The sequence below is a fragment of the Pieris rapae genome, chromosome 18 (assembly GCF_905147795.1).
Source record: "Pieris rapae chromosome 18, ilPieRapa1.1, whole genome shotgun sequence".
Lineage (NCBI taxonomy): Eukaryota > Metazoa > Arthropoda > Insecta > Lepidoptera > Pieridae > Pieris > Pieris rapae.
This window is the reverse complement of record NC_059526.1, coordinates 2247460-2267921: the sequence shown is the minus strand read 5'-3', so window position 1 is coordinate 2267921 and position 20462 is coordinate 2247460. Positions and strand designations below refer to the sequence as shown.

At 33.0% G+C, this 20462-nt stretch overlaps 1 protein-coding gene across 4 annotated transcripts in view; it reads right to left on the bottom strand.

The window, feature by feature from the left end:
• LOC111004279 (IQ motif and SEC7 domain-containing protein 2) overlaps positions 1 to 20462 on the bottom strand; it is a 132202-nt gene that overhangs the window by 61532 nt on the left and 50208 nt on the right. For all 4 annotated transcript variants that reach the window (XR_002600607.2, XM_022275249.2, XM_022275252.2 and 1 more), the window contains one exon: positions 14007 to 14299. Coding sequence is in view for 3 of the 4 variants with exons in the window: in XM_022275249.2 (XP_022130941.1) it covers positions 14007 to 14155 (149 nt within the window). In the remaining variant the exon portion in view is untranslated. The remainder of the gene's footprint in view (positions 1 to 14006; positions 14300 to 20462) is intronic.

The following is a 20462-nucleotide window of genomic DNA, read 5'->3' as shown; positions in this document are numbered from 1 at the left end:
CAGTTTCCACTACCAGTTTCTATCCAGAGCCTCTCTTACAACTGTGTATAGTTTTGAGGACGATGAGTCACTTGATCGGTCCATCTGGTTGGTGAACGGCCATGTGATCTTTTGGCTTCTGTGTTATCAACCAAAATCAGTTTCTTCATGTTCTCATCGCCTCTGTGCATTGTATGGCCGAAGTAAGATAACTCAACTCAAATAATATTTAAGAATGAATTAATAATATAAACAATAAATAAAAACATGGTGCTACGAGCGGCTTATCGCTATTAAGCCATCCCTTCCAAGCAAACCCTAATTTATGAAGCCAGTGTTATGTATATAAAAACCTATTCTCATAGCTATATATATATATAAGAAATATAAGAAGTGCTCCTGGCGATTCGGTATTTGAATACGACATTAGATCTTTATAATTAGACTTTACGAATTTTACGAAAAAATTTACTTAGGAGTGTTAGGGATAAGGTAATTGAGTTTCTTAAATGTAAGCTTATTATTACACTTTCTGAATATTAACATATCATGACCTAGCACGGAATTAATTACTTTCACCATTTTCTTTTTGTCTATTTATTATATCTTTAGGGTACATACCAATTTTACAAATTTCATACCCTAAAGATATATACATACATACGGTTGTTAGTAACACAATTCCATAAAACATTAAATTACATAATTTGGTTATGCAGTGGAGGCCACAACTTAATCAGGTTAACCAAGTTCAAAACAAGGCTGATTGCACTTTATTTGGAGTTATACCGAAGTATGCAAAATAATTGTGCAACTCTGTCTTATGAATTACTACATGTTGCCTTCGTGGAAAACTTATAATTATTAACATAAAATATTTGGGAGATAGGCTGGTATTTTCCTTTATAAATTTTATATAATTTTATTAAAAATCACATATAATTAGTCAAATATGTTTCAACTAATATCACTTACCTAAACCCATTGAACCGGCAACCACATTCTCTCACATCACAAAAGTACATCTCCAACAAAATTAACTTTTTATACAAGAAAAACACAAGGTACACAAAAGCACTTCAACTCACACAAAATATTATGAAAGACGAAAATAAAGACCATTAAAACTGGGAAATTAGTTAATCTTTATTGTAAAACATAAAATATCTATAAATGTCATTTACGTATTAAACGTTGTAACTGAGAACATAAAAGGGCGGAAACAGATCAAGTGTTTTAGATGAAATGGGCGGTTCCCGGATGATTCAACTATTCGTGGATTTAGTTATCTATAAAATTCAAGAGAATATGCCTTGTCTCCTTGATATTTTAATGTATCGAAGAATATAAATCATGTTTGTAGGAAATTATGTGCGTATATTTTACAAATACAATATTAAAAACTTATGTAATAAAAAAATTGTCTGTAAATTGATTTTCACAAGACTCGCACATAAGATAAAATATAAACATATAGTGAAATGTTTGTATTTTTTTAATTTGTTCTGGCTACGATTACTTATTATTTTAGTACTCAAACACGTTATTCTAAATTGTCAAAGGTCACGAGATTCAAATAATTTTCTAACTAAGAATTTTTTCTTTACGTTGAAGCAACTATCCCGATATTATAATGATGGTCCTTCGAAACAGAATATATAATTTTTGATAATCAAAGGAAGCTACGTGAAATAAATAACAACGCGAAAACCGCAATAAAAACTAGATTTAACAGACAATAATCTTTTAGCGCAGTTTTTCTTGTAATTAACACTCTTTGATAGCGAAGGCTTTGATGTACTTCAGAGTTAAATTTTGATCCTTTTAACGATAATTAGTATTATTAAACGCGGCGTTGTATATTTCTCCTGTCTTTGTTCGTATATTTCTTGACTATATGACTTGTTTTGTCATGGTGTTCAGGACGTTTCAGTCCTCTAGTTATAGAGGTTTTTAATAACTCTAATCTTAACTCCATGTTTCAGCTTTCTCTAATGCGAGACCGTCAGACTTGTTCGTCATAAAATAAATGGCCATAAATCCCTCCTCATAATAACTTACGAGTCTTTAAATAAAAGCGGCTGTAACAACTTAATGAATGTAATAATATATAGCTAATTAAAATAAGAATTTAAGTTTAATAACGTACACAGTTTATGAGTAATTTACTCATTTGTGATATATGTATAACACATAAACCTTATAAATTTAATAAGTTGATGGTATTGAAACATCTCAGCCTCGTAAAGCAGAGCAGACCTGTATAATACTTCGGTTATATAGTTTGAGAATTACAGAATAAAGAGGGCACCACTCTCGTATGTAATATCTCCGGCGTAAATAGACAGTGACGTAGAGAAGAAACACTATGGGTTAATCGAGGAGACCATATATAACTTACACAGTATAATTATTTATACACATAAATTGCGTTAAATAATTAACCTCCCATCCTAATTTATCTTTTACCCCAGTTATAAAACACGTTTACATAAACTTCCATCCTATTAATAACACTAAACGTATACCTGTATACAATTTATTGAGCAAGGAAGTTGTTCTGCTGAAAGATTTCAATCAACCTATTTACAGTTTCAAAACTGTTTACAATGAAAATATTTTTGCTTCTAGTCAGTATACGGGTATATCAATAAATGTTTATTTTAGGTTTATTATTGAATAAAATAATTAGGACCATTATATATCTCCTCCAATTACGCGAATAGGAGAGGTCTCTTAAAATCCTATTCTAATTGGGGGAACAATTTCTGTCAAGTCAAAGTCATGAAAAGACCTACCCGCGTGTCGGTGCTATCAAGACATATGGTGGGCGTTAAAGTCGCCAAGTATCACGATTTCAGCGGCCCTTCAGGCGATTGACCATCCCGTGTCGGCCCAAGCCGAGGTTCGGGTCTCATTCAGGCGGAGCTAAGTTCGCCAAAACAGCCTGATTTAAGCTGTAAACGCCCCTAAGGCCAACAGCGAGATTCCTTTCCAAAAAAAAAGATTTCGGCGGACGGGACCGTTGTATCATTTTTTTAAATAGCTCAGCCCTTGGAACTACACTACTGCGCCTAATATAGTAGGGCTGCGTACTGAGGGATAATTTAATTTGAGTAGCAATGTACCTAAAGAAACGGTAACAACTCTTGCCAACTATACTTAGAATAATAATATAGTAATTATGTTTTTATGACTGTTGTTGTTGTTTTTAAATTACAGAAGTCTTCTTGTTATTATGTGTTCTTATCTAATTTATTTATTTATTTTATATAAACAATAATTTATTTATCTTCATCTACAACTGAATTAATCAACTATCACAATACTCTATTATTTACATATTAATAATAAAAAGAACACAGATTATAGTTACAATACATATACCACAGATTAAACAAATCATGAGACAAGCATTACTTTACAACAATTTTTTTTACAATCCTAAAGCTTTCTGTCAAAAGCTCGTAAGAGCATGAGCTTACGTAATAGTGTTTTGCCTTGTTACAAGAGAACTCTCAATGGGCCAATTATATAATATCAACTACAACATGACTTTTATGTATGCAAACGAGATTTAAGTATTCCCATGTGCATTGCAGAGCCAAAAATTTTTGTGTAAACGCCGACACATTCTACGTTTTATTTAATATTTAATGCGGGACTGGAATCGAACTAAGGACTAACATTCTTTTTAAGTCACTATATGTACGATAGAAATGGAAGCGGTAGCTGGAAACGAATGGAGAAAAAAAGGGATAGACAGTTCCTGTTTGAAGCTAGGATATAGGATAACAATATTAAAATAATGTATAAAGTTTTTAAAAATCTAAGCTGTTTATTTTTATTTTTCGCATTATTGCCTGATATATTTCAATAGGCCTTTTTATTATCATATAAGTTATTATTTGTTATTATTATTACAATATGTACGATTGACATTAAATTTAATGTAAAACAGCTGTTGATGTCCTAATCCTTAGGATTAAATAGGATATGTCTGTCTGCCCAAGTATATAAATAAATTCTTGAAAAAGTAAAATGATTTTATTAGAAATTAATTCTAACAATTTCCAAACATCTTTTATTCGTTGAGAGGTCACGTTATAATTAAACAAAACACAAGAAACGTTAATTAATAATATAGAAGTTTCAGCATCTTGTGTAAACTGTGAGACCCTCAAAGGAATTCTCCGAATAACTGCTTTTAGGCCAACTCAGTTTACATAGCGTGGGCCACTTAAGTTATGTCAAGTAAATTCAATGAATTCAAAAAATTCAAAATCATTTATTCATGTACCCTACATCGTGTTACCTTTATGAACGTCAAAAATAAATATAATACGAATTCAACATAATATATCCGGCCAGTCAGTGGTTCAACAGGGTGAATCCGGCCATTATGTTGTTTAGTGCATACTTTTTCACAATATATATATTCTATTTTATCCACACCTGTTTTTGGTTCTGCAAATATTTCATGTGCATTTCAAATGGCATATGAGCATGGCATACGAGTTTTTTATATATTTTTTAATTTCACGCCGGACATAGGTACTTTTTTTTAGGTACAACAAAGCTACACTATGAAGCTAAATAATATTATTAAATTTGTGGTTTCTTTACCATTGAATCTAACACACAAATTAACTTGCAATGATAATGCAATAGGTCAATGTAAACTTAGGTAATTACTAAAATCCCATTGCTCTCCGCATGTCATGGTCACAAGTATTTATTTTGTGAATACGCAATCAACTATGTCTTCACTAATAACGCTGAATATTTTTTTGAAAGATTTACTTCGTGTCGGATGGTCAATTACAGTATAAAATTATCAGTGGCGCTACAATCTTTTTAGGTCTGGGCCTCATATATCTGTATCTGTTTCACGATCAAGTCAGTGCCTATACACATCGCTTTTTTAGGTCTAAGGCGGTTTGCTCACGAAGTTTTCCTTCACTGTTCGAACAAATGTCAAATGGGCACATAGAAAGAAAGTGCATTGGTGCACAGCCAGGGATCGCACCTACGACCTCACGGTGAGTGAGATAGGCCAACGCTGCTCTATTAATATATATCACAGTAAAAACTCCTAAACACGGAAAGTACTGGTTAATAGGAGTCGTTTTAATTCCAGTTAGGGAAATATTCGAAAAAGTGTTCTTTTAATACCGACAACTGAATTTTGGAAGAGAATTTATTCGAAATAGTAAAATGTAGTTTCAACGTGGGAGTTAGTTTGACGCCGGACCGGAACATTCCGTGAATCGGCATGAGCTTTGAGATTTGACAATGGAATGAGAAGAGAGTGTTCATTCCTTTTTAAACCAGTTTTCTATGCAACAAATCATACAATTGTGGATTGTTTTATAAATAATATATATCCTAATAATAAACCTAAAAAAAGCCGGCAATGCACTCGTCGCAAGCCCTCTGCCATAATGAGCGTCCTTGGGCTGCGGTATTACTAAACATCACGTGCCTATATAAAATATTAGCTTACATCAGCCTTAAATAGCAATTAATTTTTATGTCTTATGTATCTAAAATCAGTTTAAAATAATTTTGATAGTTTATATGTCGTTAAATAAAATAAATTAGGATCAGCATCCGGTTGGGTAACTTCCTTATCTGAAGAATCGTCCGAGACATCGGTGTGTTTGTAAACAGTCGTGTGAAACGGAAAGTGGATGCGTGACCTCATTACAAGGTCAAGTGACGTCACCCAACAGGCCTGAGGATTCGCAAAATGCTAATGCATAGATCCATCATTGTATCGTTTTTGTTTTTTCTGTATAATTCTAATTATAGTGAAGCCAGTTTATTTCCAATATTTCAAAAATTTCAATTTTCTTGTTATACTAATATCCTAACTTCTTTCGGTATCATTGATCGGTACCCCTTCAATGCCTCCTCTATGCTCTTCCATTCATGGCTTTCTTTCTCCATTCGCTTCCTGCTAATGCTTCTTTATCTTCAATCCACATTTTTTTCTGTTGTGGTTAAACTCGTGAACCAACTTCATTTAAAAATATTTAACGATTGACTCATCTCAATTAACTTAGTTTAAGAACTCTACTGAATTGTAACCAACGATCTGAAGTTTCTTAATATTTCGGGTTAAATATAATCGGCAATTATATTTTAATTTATTAACTCGAATTTCATTCTAAGTACAACCGAACATTTTTATCTTATTATGATTGATAGTTCGTGAATATATTTTGTCTATGACGTCAATAGACTAAACGCATGTGGCGTTATTAAATTTTCAACGCCTTCAATGTGTTCACATGTCTTCGAGGCAGTTTATCTAACGAAGATACAATACATCGTTTCATAATAATAAATTTGGGGCTTAAATTTTACTCTGATTTTCTATTCTATTCAACTGGTTTTCTATCTTTAGATAATAGCACTAAAACCTGACCGTTACAGACATCTGGAAGGTGAAAAATAGATGCTCTGGAGGCGGATGCTTAGAATTTCCTGGACAGCTAAGGAACAAACGCGACTGAAGACTGACGCGATATTTCTTTTCAGATTAAATTGAACATCTTTTTTGTTTTGTTGTTCTTGGGTAATCAAATATCACAAAATACACAAAAATATGTCAATTGGTTAAAGAGATATAACATGTCTAATTCTAGCTAAATTAAGTAAGAATTGGCAATTGATTATTATGGACTTTAAGTCTCAAAAATAAATTATTTATAGTTCAGTAAATATTGTACAGTTCATGCTTTTAAGCTCAAATGAGCTTTAAGCAACTAAAAACATCTGCTCACATTTCCGTAAGGGTTTTTCGATCAGAAGCATGAAACTAGGTTACACTGAACTTTAAAAATGGCTGAAAATTTTCTAGGAAATGTACATTTCATAACTTTATTCTACCGAGAGAATTGCCCATTAAGAGAATTTCATAACTTATATTTCTCGTAACCAAGTAAATAATTTTTCTCCTGACAGATTTTTACTAAATACTTTTTTTAAATATAGCAAGCCGACAGCCCTATCCGTAGATTTGTAGCGTTTTATTACAACTGCTGTTCCTGGGTAAAAAATAAATAATCTCTCTCTTTAGTCGGCAGCTCATGTCTGAGCGTCGTGGTCAGCAACGAAGCATCTAGAGCGGACTATCTGCTTCCACCGGTTTCTGTCCAGCGCTATTCTTGTGACACTGTATAGCTTTGAAGACGATGAGTCTTTCACTTGATCGGTCCATCTGATTGGTGAACGGCCACGTGGTCTTTTGCCTTCTGTGTTACCAACCACGATCAGTTTCTCCAAGTTCTCAAATTAATAATAGTCTGTTCTAAACTTACAAGGCTACGTAGAAGCATTCATTGCACTCAGTACTATTTACTTTATAGACAGTAGGTGATCATCGGAACGATGTCTAATACAAATCGTGCACCCTTTCCGAACTGTTTGGCATCCCTTGGCGCTGCATAGAGATGAGGAATCTCTCAACATCTTCTACTACATTTACCAATGTTCAGAGGAGTTGGTCGTATCTGCAGCTGAGTTTCATCTTTGGACTTACAGGCCCAGTACAAAACTCCACCAGTGTCACCTTGACGTTTCTTAAGTTAATTTAGCCCCCCACCACCATTATCTGGCTGCAACCCACTTAACTATTTCCGAACCAATTCAACTTAGGGTCCATCAAGCGTAACATTTCTTAAAATTCCGCCAACGCACTTGCGAGCCTTCTGGAAATGTGGCGTTTACTTAACATAACGCGAGGCTTCGGCCCGTTTACCCCTGTTATGAAATAACACACGAATACATAATATGTAACAATATAATGTGTTCCTTAGTGCAACGTACGAATATAATTTCTCTTTCATACGTTAATAGCACTTTTACTATGCAAATCACTTATGATGCGTCCGCAAAACGAAAACATAATTTTAGAAAGTGACGTTCATTGTATGAAATAACATACAATTGTCTGATAGACTTGGAGATAATATTAAAAGAAAATAATTTATATAATACATGAGGCAGATACGAAGGTACGTATTATTAGGCAAATATTTGAATAAATTAGAATTTTAAAAACATTGGTTAAAAGTGTAAATACACTTTAAATAAGCATACACCACATACACACCTTCACATAGGCACTTTTACATCATCACACAACACTGCCAAATAAGCTATTACTTACGTAGTTAATTGTATGGAATATTTTTTATTGTTTTTTCACTTTTATATGTATTCTAACTTTAGCTATATTTTTTGTGTAATTGTTTGTTTTTATATATAATTTTTGTTAGCTGCAGGATTACAAAATAATATATATAAAACTGTTTAAGTGTATTTATTATGATAATCTTCAGGTAATTTAACATAAATTCTAAGGACGAAGGGTTTTTGTTTTTCTCTTTTTCTTAATAAAACATTCTTTCGAATGTGCACCATGTACCACAATTTTATGTGCTAGGAGCTTACCGGGCAGGCTTATCTGCTGTTAAGTGATACCGCCGCGCATGGACATTGGCAGAAAGCTCGCAAATACGTTGCCGATCTTTTCAGAATTGGTACGCTCTCCCTTATCTCCCTAACCTAAGTCGAATTGAAATACTGCAGTGGGCAGCTGGTTCCACATGTTGCGCGGCAAAACCTGCCTTTAATAACGCTCAGCTGTGGAACAACGGACGTCAAGGTGCTGCGGATCGTATAGGGACTAGCGTTAGATCAATTTTGTATCTGTCATTAATTAATTAATTGAATAGTTTTTAAACATATACACTAAGTGAATGTAATTCTTTGAGAAATAAAGTATTATTTAATAGATTAATAGTATTTTTTACTTTTTAAATAAATAGTGTGTCATGTTAAAGTGATACTTAAGTACAAACCTATTTAAGAAATAAATCAGTGGCACTACAACCTCTTTAGGTCTTGGCCTCAGATTTCTGAATCTGTTGCATGATCATTTTTAAATCTAATAGGCAAGTTGGTGATCAGCCTCCAGTGCCTGACACACACCGTCGCCTTTTTTGGGTCTAAGACATGTCGGTTTCACGAAGCGTTAAATGCGCAGAAAGAAACTCAATTGGTGCACAGCCGGGGATCGAACCTACGACCTTAGGTATGAGTGTCGCACGCTGAAGCCACTAGGCCAACACAGCTCAACAACCTATTTAATAGTGATGTTAAATTGTTTAAAACCAAAGTCCCTTAACAATGTTAACAAATTGTAATTACCACAACAGAGTGCGTACAAAATTAACATAATTACTTAGCGACCGTAAATGTTTTCCTCTGAAACAATAATATATCTTTGAAGTAAATTACAATTTTACCTTTATATGACGTATTATGCTCATAGATATAAAAATCTATAGGAGCATAATCGCTTTCAAATGCAGAGTACTGGTTTACTGAAAGCTTGCGCTTTTGTTTATACCACGCAAATAGCGGTTACATATCAATATTGAGGTTTTGTACCACGTTATTTCAAGACAATTAAATGAAAGCTATTGGGAAACGAAACAGAGGAAGACCGCTCACGAGATGGGCGGACATTGCAAAAACGGCTGGCTCGAGCTGGGTGAAAATCACCCAAAACCGAGATACTTGGAGTTCCTTGGAGGAGGCCTTCATCTGTGGAAGGTTTCTTGCAAAATAATTGGGAAATAGATACAAAAAAATAGGATAAAAATAGAATAATTTACTTTTCTTAAAAAATCTATATGGTATAAATAGTATTAAGTTTACTTTATTCTTGCACATGTAGAAAGTTATAGTTTTTTTTTTCTATACGATCAGGTTATATACAAAAATATAATATTTTACTTTGATAATCTACAACAACACACATATTAAACATCTTCCTTAAGTTTAAATTTACCTAGCATTAAGTATAGCCATAAAGATATCTTATTTAAATTGCTAGTTCCCTTTATATAATGCCATCTTTCTATCTTCAACAAGAGAAAAGTTAAAAATTTCAAAGTATGAATGCAGTAGTAATGAGGTCCACAACTTTGCGAGCTTTCAGTTGATTGCAGTGAAAGTTCCCACAAACATAATGAACTTTAGCTGGACTTTAACAGGAATGTAAAATCGAAACGGCTTTGAAGTTATCTTCATTTAAATGCATATTTAAATGAAGATAGCTTTAAAGTGTAACATCAAAAAGATCAGAATTTTGTACTAAGTTGAAATCAAAACTGATTTTGATTTTTCTTTAAATTAATGGCTTAATATTGTCTTTTTGGTTTTCAGTTAGGTTCATATGTCATTCAAAAAATGCTCTAATTTCCCTAAATAATCTACTACATATTTAAATCGCACATACGTATTTTCATACTTTACATAACGATAAATTAAATTCAAATAGCCTAAAGGCAGAAGGCGGGTCATATCGTTCAATAAAAGCAAAAGCTTTGAAATTTTAGATCATTGCGTTGTAATTTGATTCACAATCGAATTGAGTCCACGTGGACGGTGGTTTATTTTTTATTTATTGATTCACACTTCATTAAATATAAAAAATTAAAAATCATTTATTCATATAGGTAGCATAAGGTACACTTATGAATATATATTACATTATACAAAACAAATATACATAATAATAAGACATAAAAATTATAGGGAATGCAAAAAGCAATTGAGAATTGCCTAGGAAGCATGGGCTGAGTTTTCAATAAGCATCTATTGCAGGAGAAAAAATTAAAAATGTTTACGTGTGTAATTAGATTGTTGTACTTGAAATAGTACTATACAAAATTTGCTTTTAATGACAAGTAAAGCTTCAATACTTAAACAAGACTTCGAGCTCTAATGTAACAGAAAGAAAAATTGTGGGAAAATATACTGTTTTCCTTCAGTATCTGGGTCAAAAATTACACTGCTATTCCACGGCATCCTGGCCTATATATTCTAATGAGCGTCATTACACTCAGGCTTCATATGAGGACTAAAAACTTGCTCTGCGATAAAATAGGACTGGGATAAAATAATGAAATACCGTACGTAGAAAACAGGTCATGGGATTTTTTTAATGCAATATTGTATAGGTCTATTTTTTATATGCATATCATTGTAACAGTACAAGTACAGTAGAAAAAATTGTAACTTATAACCCTTTCATTGCAAATTCATTCATAATAGAAGACGATCGAAAACAGCAACGCCGCGCATTGACGTGCCAGTTCGGTAAAAAATCCCAAATTTTCTACGTTCTACATACATTTTTTGGTCCTAGCAGATTTTTAAAATGAAAATAATGGCGTGAATATCTACTGAATATGGTTTTAGTAACCTTACGATAAAAATAAAGGTTTGTCTCGGAACCAGTCATTTTTAACTTAAAATATCGTTACGAACATGAAAAAATTTACTACGAAAGAAATTTTTTTTTTCAAACCAAAACATTTAACATAAATTATATTTTGGTCTTATTAAACGAATGATTACACTTTCGAACAGAATATAGTTCAGCTATATTCAGAAAACAGCTATATAGTTCAATGTACAAATAAATAGATTATTATTTGAAGCATATAATGTAAAAAAACTATTTATCAGTATATACCTATAAGTTACTTCACATAATAATACGAAAGAAACAATTGAAAAATGAACTGAAAGGAGAGGAAATGATAAAGTCGGGAGCATTGCGAAGAGGCTTCATTCAGCAGAAAGGACCTACCGTCAACTTAGCCATAGAGCCTTGATGAACAATGCTGTAATAGGCTGCCATTGCACAGACCAAGTTACGGGATATGGCGATTTTCAAACTGTACAAACTGAGTAGAGAATCTGTTTATATACTAGTGGACTAAAATATTTGTTACCATGGTTACCAACTTCTTACGTGGAAAAATTAAAACAAAACAATGAGTTTGCATTGAAAGGAAAATAATTGAATATATGTATAAGAACTCCTTCATTTTTTATATCACCAAACAATACTACACATTTCGTAATAATATATTTATCAGTGTTTCGCTACCGACGTATGCAAGGTTTTTATGAATGCAGATAGACTGGAATCCAAGTCGAATTTGAATTCAGTAAATAAAAAATCAATTGTTATAAAGAAAAATAATAATAAGCAAACGTAATATAAGTATATAGATATTATATTAGCCACGTTACAAGTTTTGTAAAAGTAGAACAAATAATTGTTACCGCTTCCAACAAAGCTTTATTTAATTGGTACATTAAATAGACTCTGCACAGCTGCATCGCAAAAACCGCACTAATGGTTGATAAAATCAATAAATGGAACGATTTATCCGCGCCAGGGAGCCGAAGATATATCTTCGTTCTATATTCAATGAACGGTTAAGAATTATAACCATTCTTTCATACTAAATTTTAGACATAGACAACAAACATTTATTACTAACGAAACACACACAATAATATTCAAATCAAAAAAAGAAAAAAATAACAGATTTTTTTTTTTTAAGGAACAAGGTACAAGAGAGATCACAACAGAAGTTTCTATTAGTATTATAAATAAAATAAAAACGAGGGATGCCCACCAGATTCCAAATAAAATGAAATAAAAGGGAGAGTGGGGTTTATTAAAAATGATGGCGAGGACGAGAGATAACTGGAAAAATTTCAATGAGGCCATCACTTCTTTGGAGGTCGTGTGTTAATGTGAAACGTGGATTTACTGTAATTCTGATTATGTACTACTCGAATAAAGGCTGTTTTTTTTGCTGACTTAAATTTCGAAGTAATTCTAGAGTTCCTAGAATTAAGTCTTACGGCTATGTACTATGTACCTCGCTGGCTCGCTTATCTACCACTTAATGCTCCAGTGAATAGGATATCTCGCTCTTCTTAGATACTAACATTTATGAAAACATTGATATATTTTACAACATCTTCCTACCATGATTTCTGTGTATAAGTTTAAGTCTATTCAGTTTTAGTTTTTACTGTTTGTGTGTTTTATTTTTTCTTTTAGGTATACATTTTGTTTTAGATATTATAAATATATTATTTATTTTTATTAGAGAAAAACAACATTAAAATCAATTTTTGTTTTGTTTTTTTGTATTTTTTTTCATAGTTTTTAAGTGCCGTTACATTAATGGTAGTATTTTGTGTATTTACTGATGTAACAGTGTGCCGAGCGTAGGTAATTTTTTTTTATAAAAAAACATAGAAACATTTTTTTCCGTAAATTTTCCATAGGAGTAATTTAATATAAATGTACAACATGTGTTGTAGCATGTACATTACTGACTCGAAATTGGATTAAAAAAGTTCACCCTGACCGGTTTGTGCCAACAAGTCGTACAAATAATTGAAAGAAAATCTTCCATTAAGATAATGTCAAACTTGAACCACAGTCAAAACAGTACGTCTGAGGCTTTGAAACGACGAAGGCACCCTTTGTTTGAACGGAAGTGTTTTTATATACTGTATATATGTACCAGTTTTTGGGACATACAAGGGTGCTCAGTTTCGAAAATAGTAGACACTTGTCACGGTGCGGTTATGAGGGTTTTGTTAAAACATATTTTGAATATTAAACAATAAATAACAAAAATATTAGCATGTATTATAAAAGTACAATTTAGGATTTTAGCAAAGAGAACAAAAATCCAAAAGTGGAAGTGGGAAAGCCACACGGAGGGATCCAAGTCACATATCCAAGTAAGCTCTCGACTGGGCAAAAGGACATGTGGTCAAAACAGACCTGGCGAAGTAAGCATCATTGCAGAGCCTAAAGCTGGATTGATCTGTAATGCTGTCACAATGCAAAAGAGCCGCGCAATACCGATCAGGCTGCTCTTCTAACTGGTTCTTTCTTCTCCACATGGCGGATTAAGGTCAAGAAAGTCAATTCTATCCATAGTTAATATCCTTACATTGAGAACGTTGACTTTAGTTACTTTTCATCAACCGACGACGTATTTTATGGTTTTCCAGCACTTTAATAATTTAATAATATTTTAATATTAATATAGTTAAATAATATACATTACATGTATAATATACACAAGAATTAGATAATATATGAAGTATCAACTAACCTGTCATCTTGCAAGTGTTTCAGTTCACTCAGTTCCAATTCTCGCCGCAAATTCGACACCTCACACAGCAGCATATCCCGCTCCGTCGATACTTTCTCGAGTTCGGCGCGTAACCGCACCACCTCGTTAGTCAAATCCATCGTCGCCATTATCGATAACCACTACCGACACAACACATCACTATCACTGGTAAGCCGAGCGCTCGAACCAATCAAACTCGCGCATTTTAAATTTAGAACGCTCGAAACTATTTCAAATAGTGTTGTATGAAGTTTCTGCTACACAGTCGGCATCTGAAACAATAAATACTGGCATGAGGAATGTGGCAATCGCATACTCGAGGATTCAGAATTTGTTCATAAACTACGTCGTGAAGCAGACATAGTTATTGTAAAAGTTATTATTCTTTTTTATTGGATGTTCCGGGAAAATATGCTGGCAACATTTTTGTGAAGTCATTGGAAAGGTAAATTTTCATTAGGAGCTAGATAGCCCGGTAACAGTATTAGGCCTAATGGCACCAGCATGCTACTCGCATCTCTGAGGTAGGTTTGATCCCCGGTCAAGGGAATTTATTTCTAAGTGTAGTATTAAGTCTAAGCTTTTATTGGGAAGTCAAACGACAAATGTCGTAAGTATCTTTCTTTACTTATTTTTTTTTTTCATTTAAACCTACAGATCATAATATCCCAGAAATTCTCGGTTCTTAGCGAAACAAACGATAGCCATTTTTTATATATTATATATAAAGTCGTTATTTATATGTAAGAAACCTTTAAATTTCAAGTGCATATATTATACGAATGGGAGTAGAATGTAAATGAAGTGAAAAGCATGTCAGGATTGTAGAAAGCTGAAGTCCTTTGGGAAAACGGGTGAGTTTCTGTGGAAATTGTTTGATGGTATAATTTAGAATTTGTAGGATGTTTTCGTAGAAGAAACGAAGTCAAAATCACACGTTTTATCACGTAATAAACGATTTCTTCCAGGCAACCTAGATTACTTTGAACTGCTGTGCTGAGTTTACAAAGACATTTATTTTGCCTTTCTTCACAGGAATAATGAAGCAATGGTAATGGATTTCTTAAAATGGGTCCACATACTTCCTATTTATAATATTAGTATGATTTAAAAATATAAAAGATTCCTTCTTTGCCGCTGGCTTGGTTTCTCGAGTTAATGTCTTGATTAAATGATGCAGTGACTGTTATCATGACAATGCCGCCAACCTTTGCAGCCTTAGGATTTGGTATTTCTAGATTAATAATTCATCGTTTTCTTTGGATGCACATGTTATATTTTGACATAAATTGCCGAATTAGAATAAAGAATACTGTGCAACGGAGATCCAATCTAAAAGAAGCAAGGCTTTTCTTGAAGGACCTTTAGTTGAATTTGTTAGGAAATGATATGTAGGAAAAAGAAATAAACCTGGCCAAAGTAATATGTTACATAATATCACTATATATTAAGCACGCCAAATTTCAGAAGCTAAATGTATCATTCATCGAAAGGACTTGTACAAACAGCAATTAGCAGACAAACAAAAACAACACAGCTGAAACATTTCAACTCTTTCCAAAGTTTATTTACTTTGGTTATACACTCCATTAACCAGGAAGCGGTAGAATCCAGTTCGACTTATTATCCGCTGAAGCCTTCGTGGTGGGTTACAATAGACAAACAGGAACCCCGAGTTAAGTCTAACTTTTTGATATACGAAAGTCTGTCACTTGGTTCCTGTGATTATGACTTGGTGATCAAGGTGTGTGCCAATGTGCCCCGATTTTGACCTAGAACGTGCATAATTTAACATGTCTAATAATGTTATCATTGAGCAGGTTTTAGCCTAAAAATTTCTCAAATCAAATCTCGCATCAAAATTAATTTGATTTATTTAACATTTGCGCGAACGGTGAAGGAAAACATCGTGAGGAAACCGACATGTCTTAGACCCAAAAAGTCGACGACGTGTGTCAGGCACTGGAAGCTGATCACCTACTTGCCTATTAGATTTAAAAATGATCATAAAACAGATTCAGAAATCGGAGGCCAAGACCTAATGAGGTTGTAGCGCCACTGATTTATTTTTATATATTTAAAATTAATTTGATATAATAATAATGTCATGACTTAAGTGACTTTTGGGTAAAAGCGGGACATTGGCTTAATTTATTTTAAATAATAAGTAGTCAATTAAAAAAAACACCCTTAAAAGTTATTTATTGAGAAAAAGATAGTTGGCTTTAAACTAACGAATTACAAAATAAAGGTACTTAGATACCAAAAACGTTTAGTAATATATATATTCAGCCTATTTTCAGACTAAAGAAAAATCATACAATTAAAATGTATGTGAATTGAAAAATTGTATGACCACTATATAATCCTTGTATCGCTTTCGAATAGATTGAAGAATCATATTAAATGAAATAAAAAAGCAATTGTTGTACGTCAGCCAATGACTTTTTAAGCCTACATACAAATATTTCATAATTTAAAATAAAGTAGTATTAAGAATAAATGTACCTACTATTAAAACCAGTTAAATATCTGTAATAAACAAAACAAAGGTATAAATAACCAAGTCAAATAACAGTTTTATACAACATAGAACGACAACGCATCTGCAAGATATCCCTATGGACAACACTGCACACTAAGCCGGATGTAATTACTTGTAAAAACATTTTATTAAATCCAAACAAAAATTAACTAAAGTCATTAATTAAATTAAATATAAAAAAATCGTAATAATCTCGGTGCTAATTTCCTTCGGGCGTTGTTAATGGAAACATAAATTGATTAAACTCACGGTTTTATGAGCTAAATGGAGGTCTTAATCGTTTTGTGAGCCGATATTTTCATTAAGCGTCATAGTTTTCAAACCCGTGCGTTCATTCATATAGCCAACAGATTTAACGCTTCGTTTTAAACGGTACGTTTAGTTTTACGAATGTATGTGGCTTTTTTAATCGCTGACAAATACATATAGCGCGGAGTTAGAAATTGGAATTATAATTAAACTTGATTGAATGCAACTACTTCAATACAATAGAGTCCTCTTGTGAGTATTGTGCTGAGATATTGCGGGTTACTCAATTGTGACGTAAGCCCACGGGCGTAACGGGTCTCCCGGCGCCACCCACGGGTGCATCGCGGAAGACAGCAATAGTGTGAGGAAGTTGTAGGGATCTGTTTCACGCTGTGCCTTCTTAAGCTCTGTTATATGTGATTTAAATGCAATAACAAATAAATAAAAATAAATGTTTTTTAAGACCAAAGATAATTTTAACTATAAAATATTTATATAACACTAGCGGATCCGACAGACGTTGTCCTGTCTACACGTCTTTAATTTCAAAATTTCAATTTTTAATAAGCCATTTTGATGAAAATTATTATTCAAATGTTATGACAATATCTAACGATCCAGCACATGGTCACACACGATATAACACAATGATAACAAAACTTTTTTTAAATTTCGGGACAGACTAAAATTAAAATTCGAATATTATTTAAAATTTGACACTGCGATGGTAGCGCCGTCTGTCGGATCCAATGTAAAACATTCCAAAATCAACAACAACTAATAAATTGAAAATTAATTAAAAAAACATTGTCCAGCGGACAAAATTGTGAATCTAAACCATTCCCAGATCCCCTTGAACACACACAAAAAATTTCGTCTAAATCGGTCCAGTCGTTTAGGAAGAGTTCAGTCACCTACACACGCACACAAGAAATATATATATTAAGATAACGTCCATTATATCTTGGTTTTGTAGTAATTTAAGACAAGTGAATATGAGAAAACTTCCTTTTTTACAATAGCGCCATCTATATACTAGTCATAAAACTACCGAGGTTAGTTGCGTAAGCGCACGCTCGTGAAAATCCGAAATCCACGCTAGATGTCACGTCATGTCACAAAATAGTGTGAAAGATATATCTATCTTTGTTGCACAACACAATCGTTTACGAGTCATAAGAAATAAGGTTACGACAGTGTTTTGACACTCAGCTGATTCGTCATAATTGACGTTTCACTGGGTCAGCTGTTTTTGACTTGCAGTATATATATAAAAACCCATAATCAATTTATTTCAAGTAAAATTAAAAGATATCGTATAAGTAACATCATCAAATATGTATCACCAAACTTTATTCAAAGAAAAGATAAAAGAGGGATTTAAACTACAACCCATTAAATTTAATTTTTCTCAATTAAAATAAGAATCTCCTATATTATAGTAGGTACATAAATTGTAGATTTATTTTTATTTTTGGTTACTCTACTAAGATAAATATGAGAAAAAGCTTTCATGTAAAATAGTACTAGAATAAAATATTTGATTGAATTAGTAAAAAAAAATTATTTGAAAAGTCTGCCTTGGCTTCCTTTGCACTTCACGCTTAGAAATTCTTTTTTAAAGTTTTTTACCTTTCTATGGTTACCGGAAATAGATCGCTTGTTAGCAATAAAATTGCACGTTGCATCTCTAATATTTTTATATATAACGAAGTTTAAATAAAACCTGTAACTTACTTTAAACTACGCAAAGGCGTATCTATAAACCAGAGATTCCACTTTGTAACAATTATACGGCGATTGACGCCATAATGGTAAAGTCGTCAGCTATCCCATTAATCGCTCCCGGGCGAAAGTAAACATTCTGAACAAACAGACAAACGAGTGTTCTACTATTTAATAGTTTCGCCGAATTGTGGGGAAGCTGTGATGTAATGCGATACTGTTTCGTAATACTAATGAAGATTTATAGAACTTTGCTTATATTGCAATACCATTCAATAGCAATCTATATATATAAAAGAAAGTCGTGTTAGTTACACCACTTATAACTCAAGAACGAAAGAACAGATTTGAGTGAAAATTGGTATGGAGGTAGCTTAGAGCCAGGAGACGGACATAGGATACTTTTTATCCCGTTCGACAGCGTTCCCGTGGGACTTGACATGAAACGTCAGTCACTATAAAAAGTGGTATAACAAATAAGAATCAGACTTGGAATAATAAAACGCAAATGATAGCTATGTAATTGACGTATAATGACAGCTATGTAATGACGTATATATGACAATTTGATATTTGTAAGAAATCAATATTCAAAATATTTCTATTAAATAAATACGTTTAATTATTTTTACAATTTACAATTTAATTATAATGATAGTGCTATTGCCCATTCGTATAAACAGTGAAGAGAACTATAAAACTCGGTATTGTCGTATGTATACAGTTCATCCAAAGAATGATGAATGTTTCTATTTGTTGTTGTTGTCGAATGACGCATTTAATCGAGTATTGGAACGGGAACGTGAATATGATCACCAGGAATTAGATTTAGTAGTTCAAACGAATGTACCCCTGTTGAAATACCAACAAAAGGAAGTTTATGATACTTTAATGAAGGCAAACGATGATGAAAATGGTGGTTTATATTTCCTAGATGCCCTTGGTGGAACTGGCAAGACATTCCTCATGTCATTAGTTTTAGCAACTGTTCGGGCGAGATCCAACATAGCGGTTGCAGTTGCTTCTTCTGAAATAGCAGCCACATTGTTAGAAGGATGCCGTACGGCTCATTCAGAATTAAAATTACCGTTAAATCTTCAAACTATTGGAGAACCAACGTGTAATATTGCAAAACACTCAGCAATGGCCAAAGTTTTAGCGGCATCGAAAATCATCATCTGGGACGAATGCACAATGGCGCATAAACGTGCATTGGAAGCACTTAACCGAACATTAAAAGATTTACGCAATGAATCGAGATGTTTTGGAGGAGCAATGATTTTACTGTCTGGCGATTTCCGCCAAATACTGCCAGTAATTCCAAGATCTACGGCTGTCGACGAAATAAACGCTTGCCTCAAATCGTCAAATCTATGGCGCTATGTGACGAAACTGCAGCTTACAACAAACATGAGAGTTACATTGCTTACTGATAAAAAAGAAGAAAAAGAATAAAGATGTAGATGACCTGAACTACATAATGGTATGCGTTTGGTGGTTAGAAAATTGAAGAACAATGTAATTTACGCTACGATAATGATAGGAAAATTCACAGGTGAGGAAGTTCTTATTCCGAGGATCCCGATGATCCCAACCGATATGCCGTTTGAATTTAAAATCCGATACGTCTTGCATTTGCCATGACCATCAACAAATCACAAGGCCAATCCTTAAAAGTTTGTGGTTTAAATCTAGAACATTCATGTTTTTCCCATGGTCAATTATACGTGGCATGTTCACGGGTCGGAAGACCATCAGCGTTGTTTGTTTTTGCGCCTGATAATAAAACAAAAAATGTCGTGTATCACAAGGTACTTAAGTGAAGAACAACCTATGTACTAAAATACAGAAATAATAATGAATGATTAATGTAGGTATTTAATTTTTTTGTATTTTTTCCAATAAAAAAACCCAAA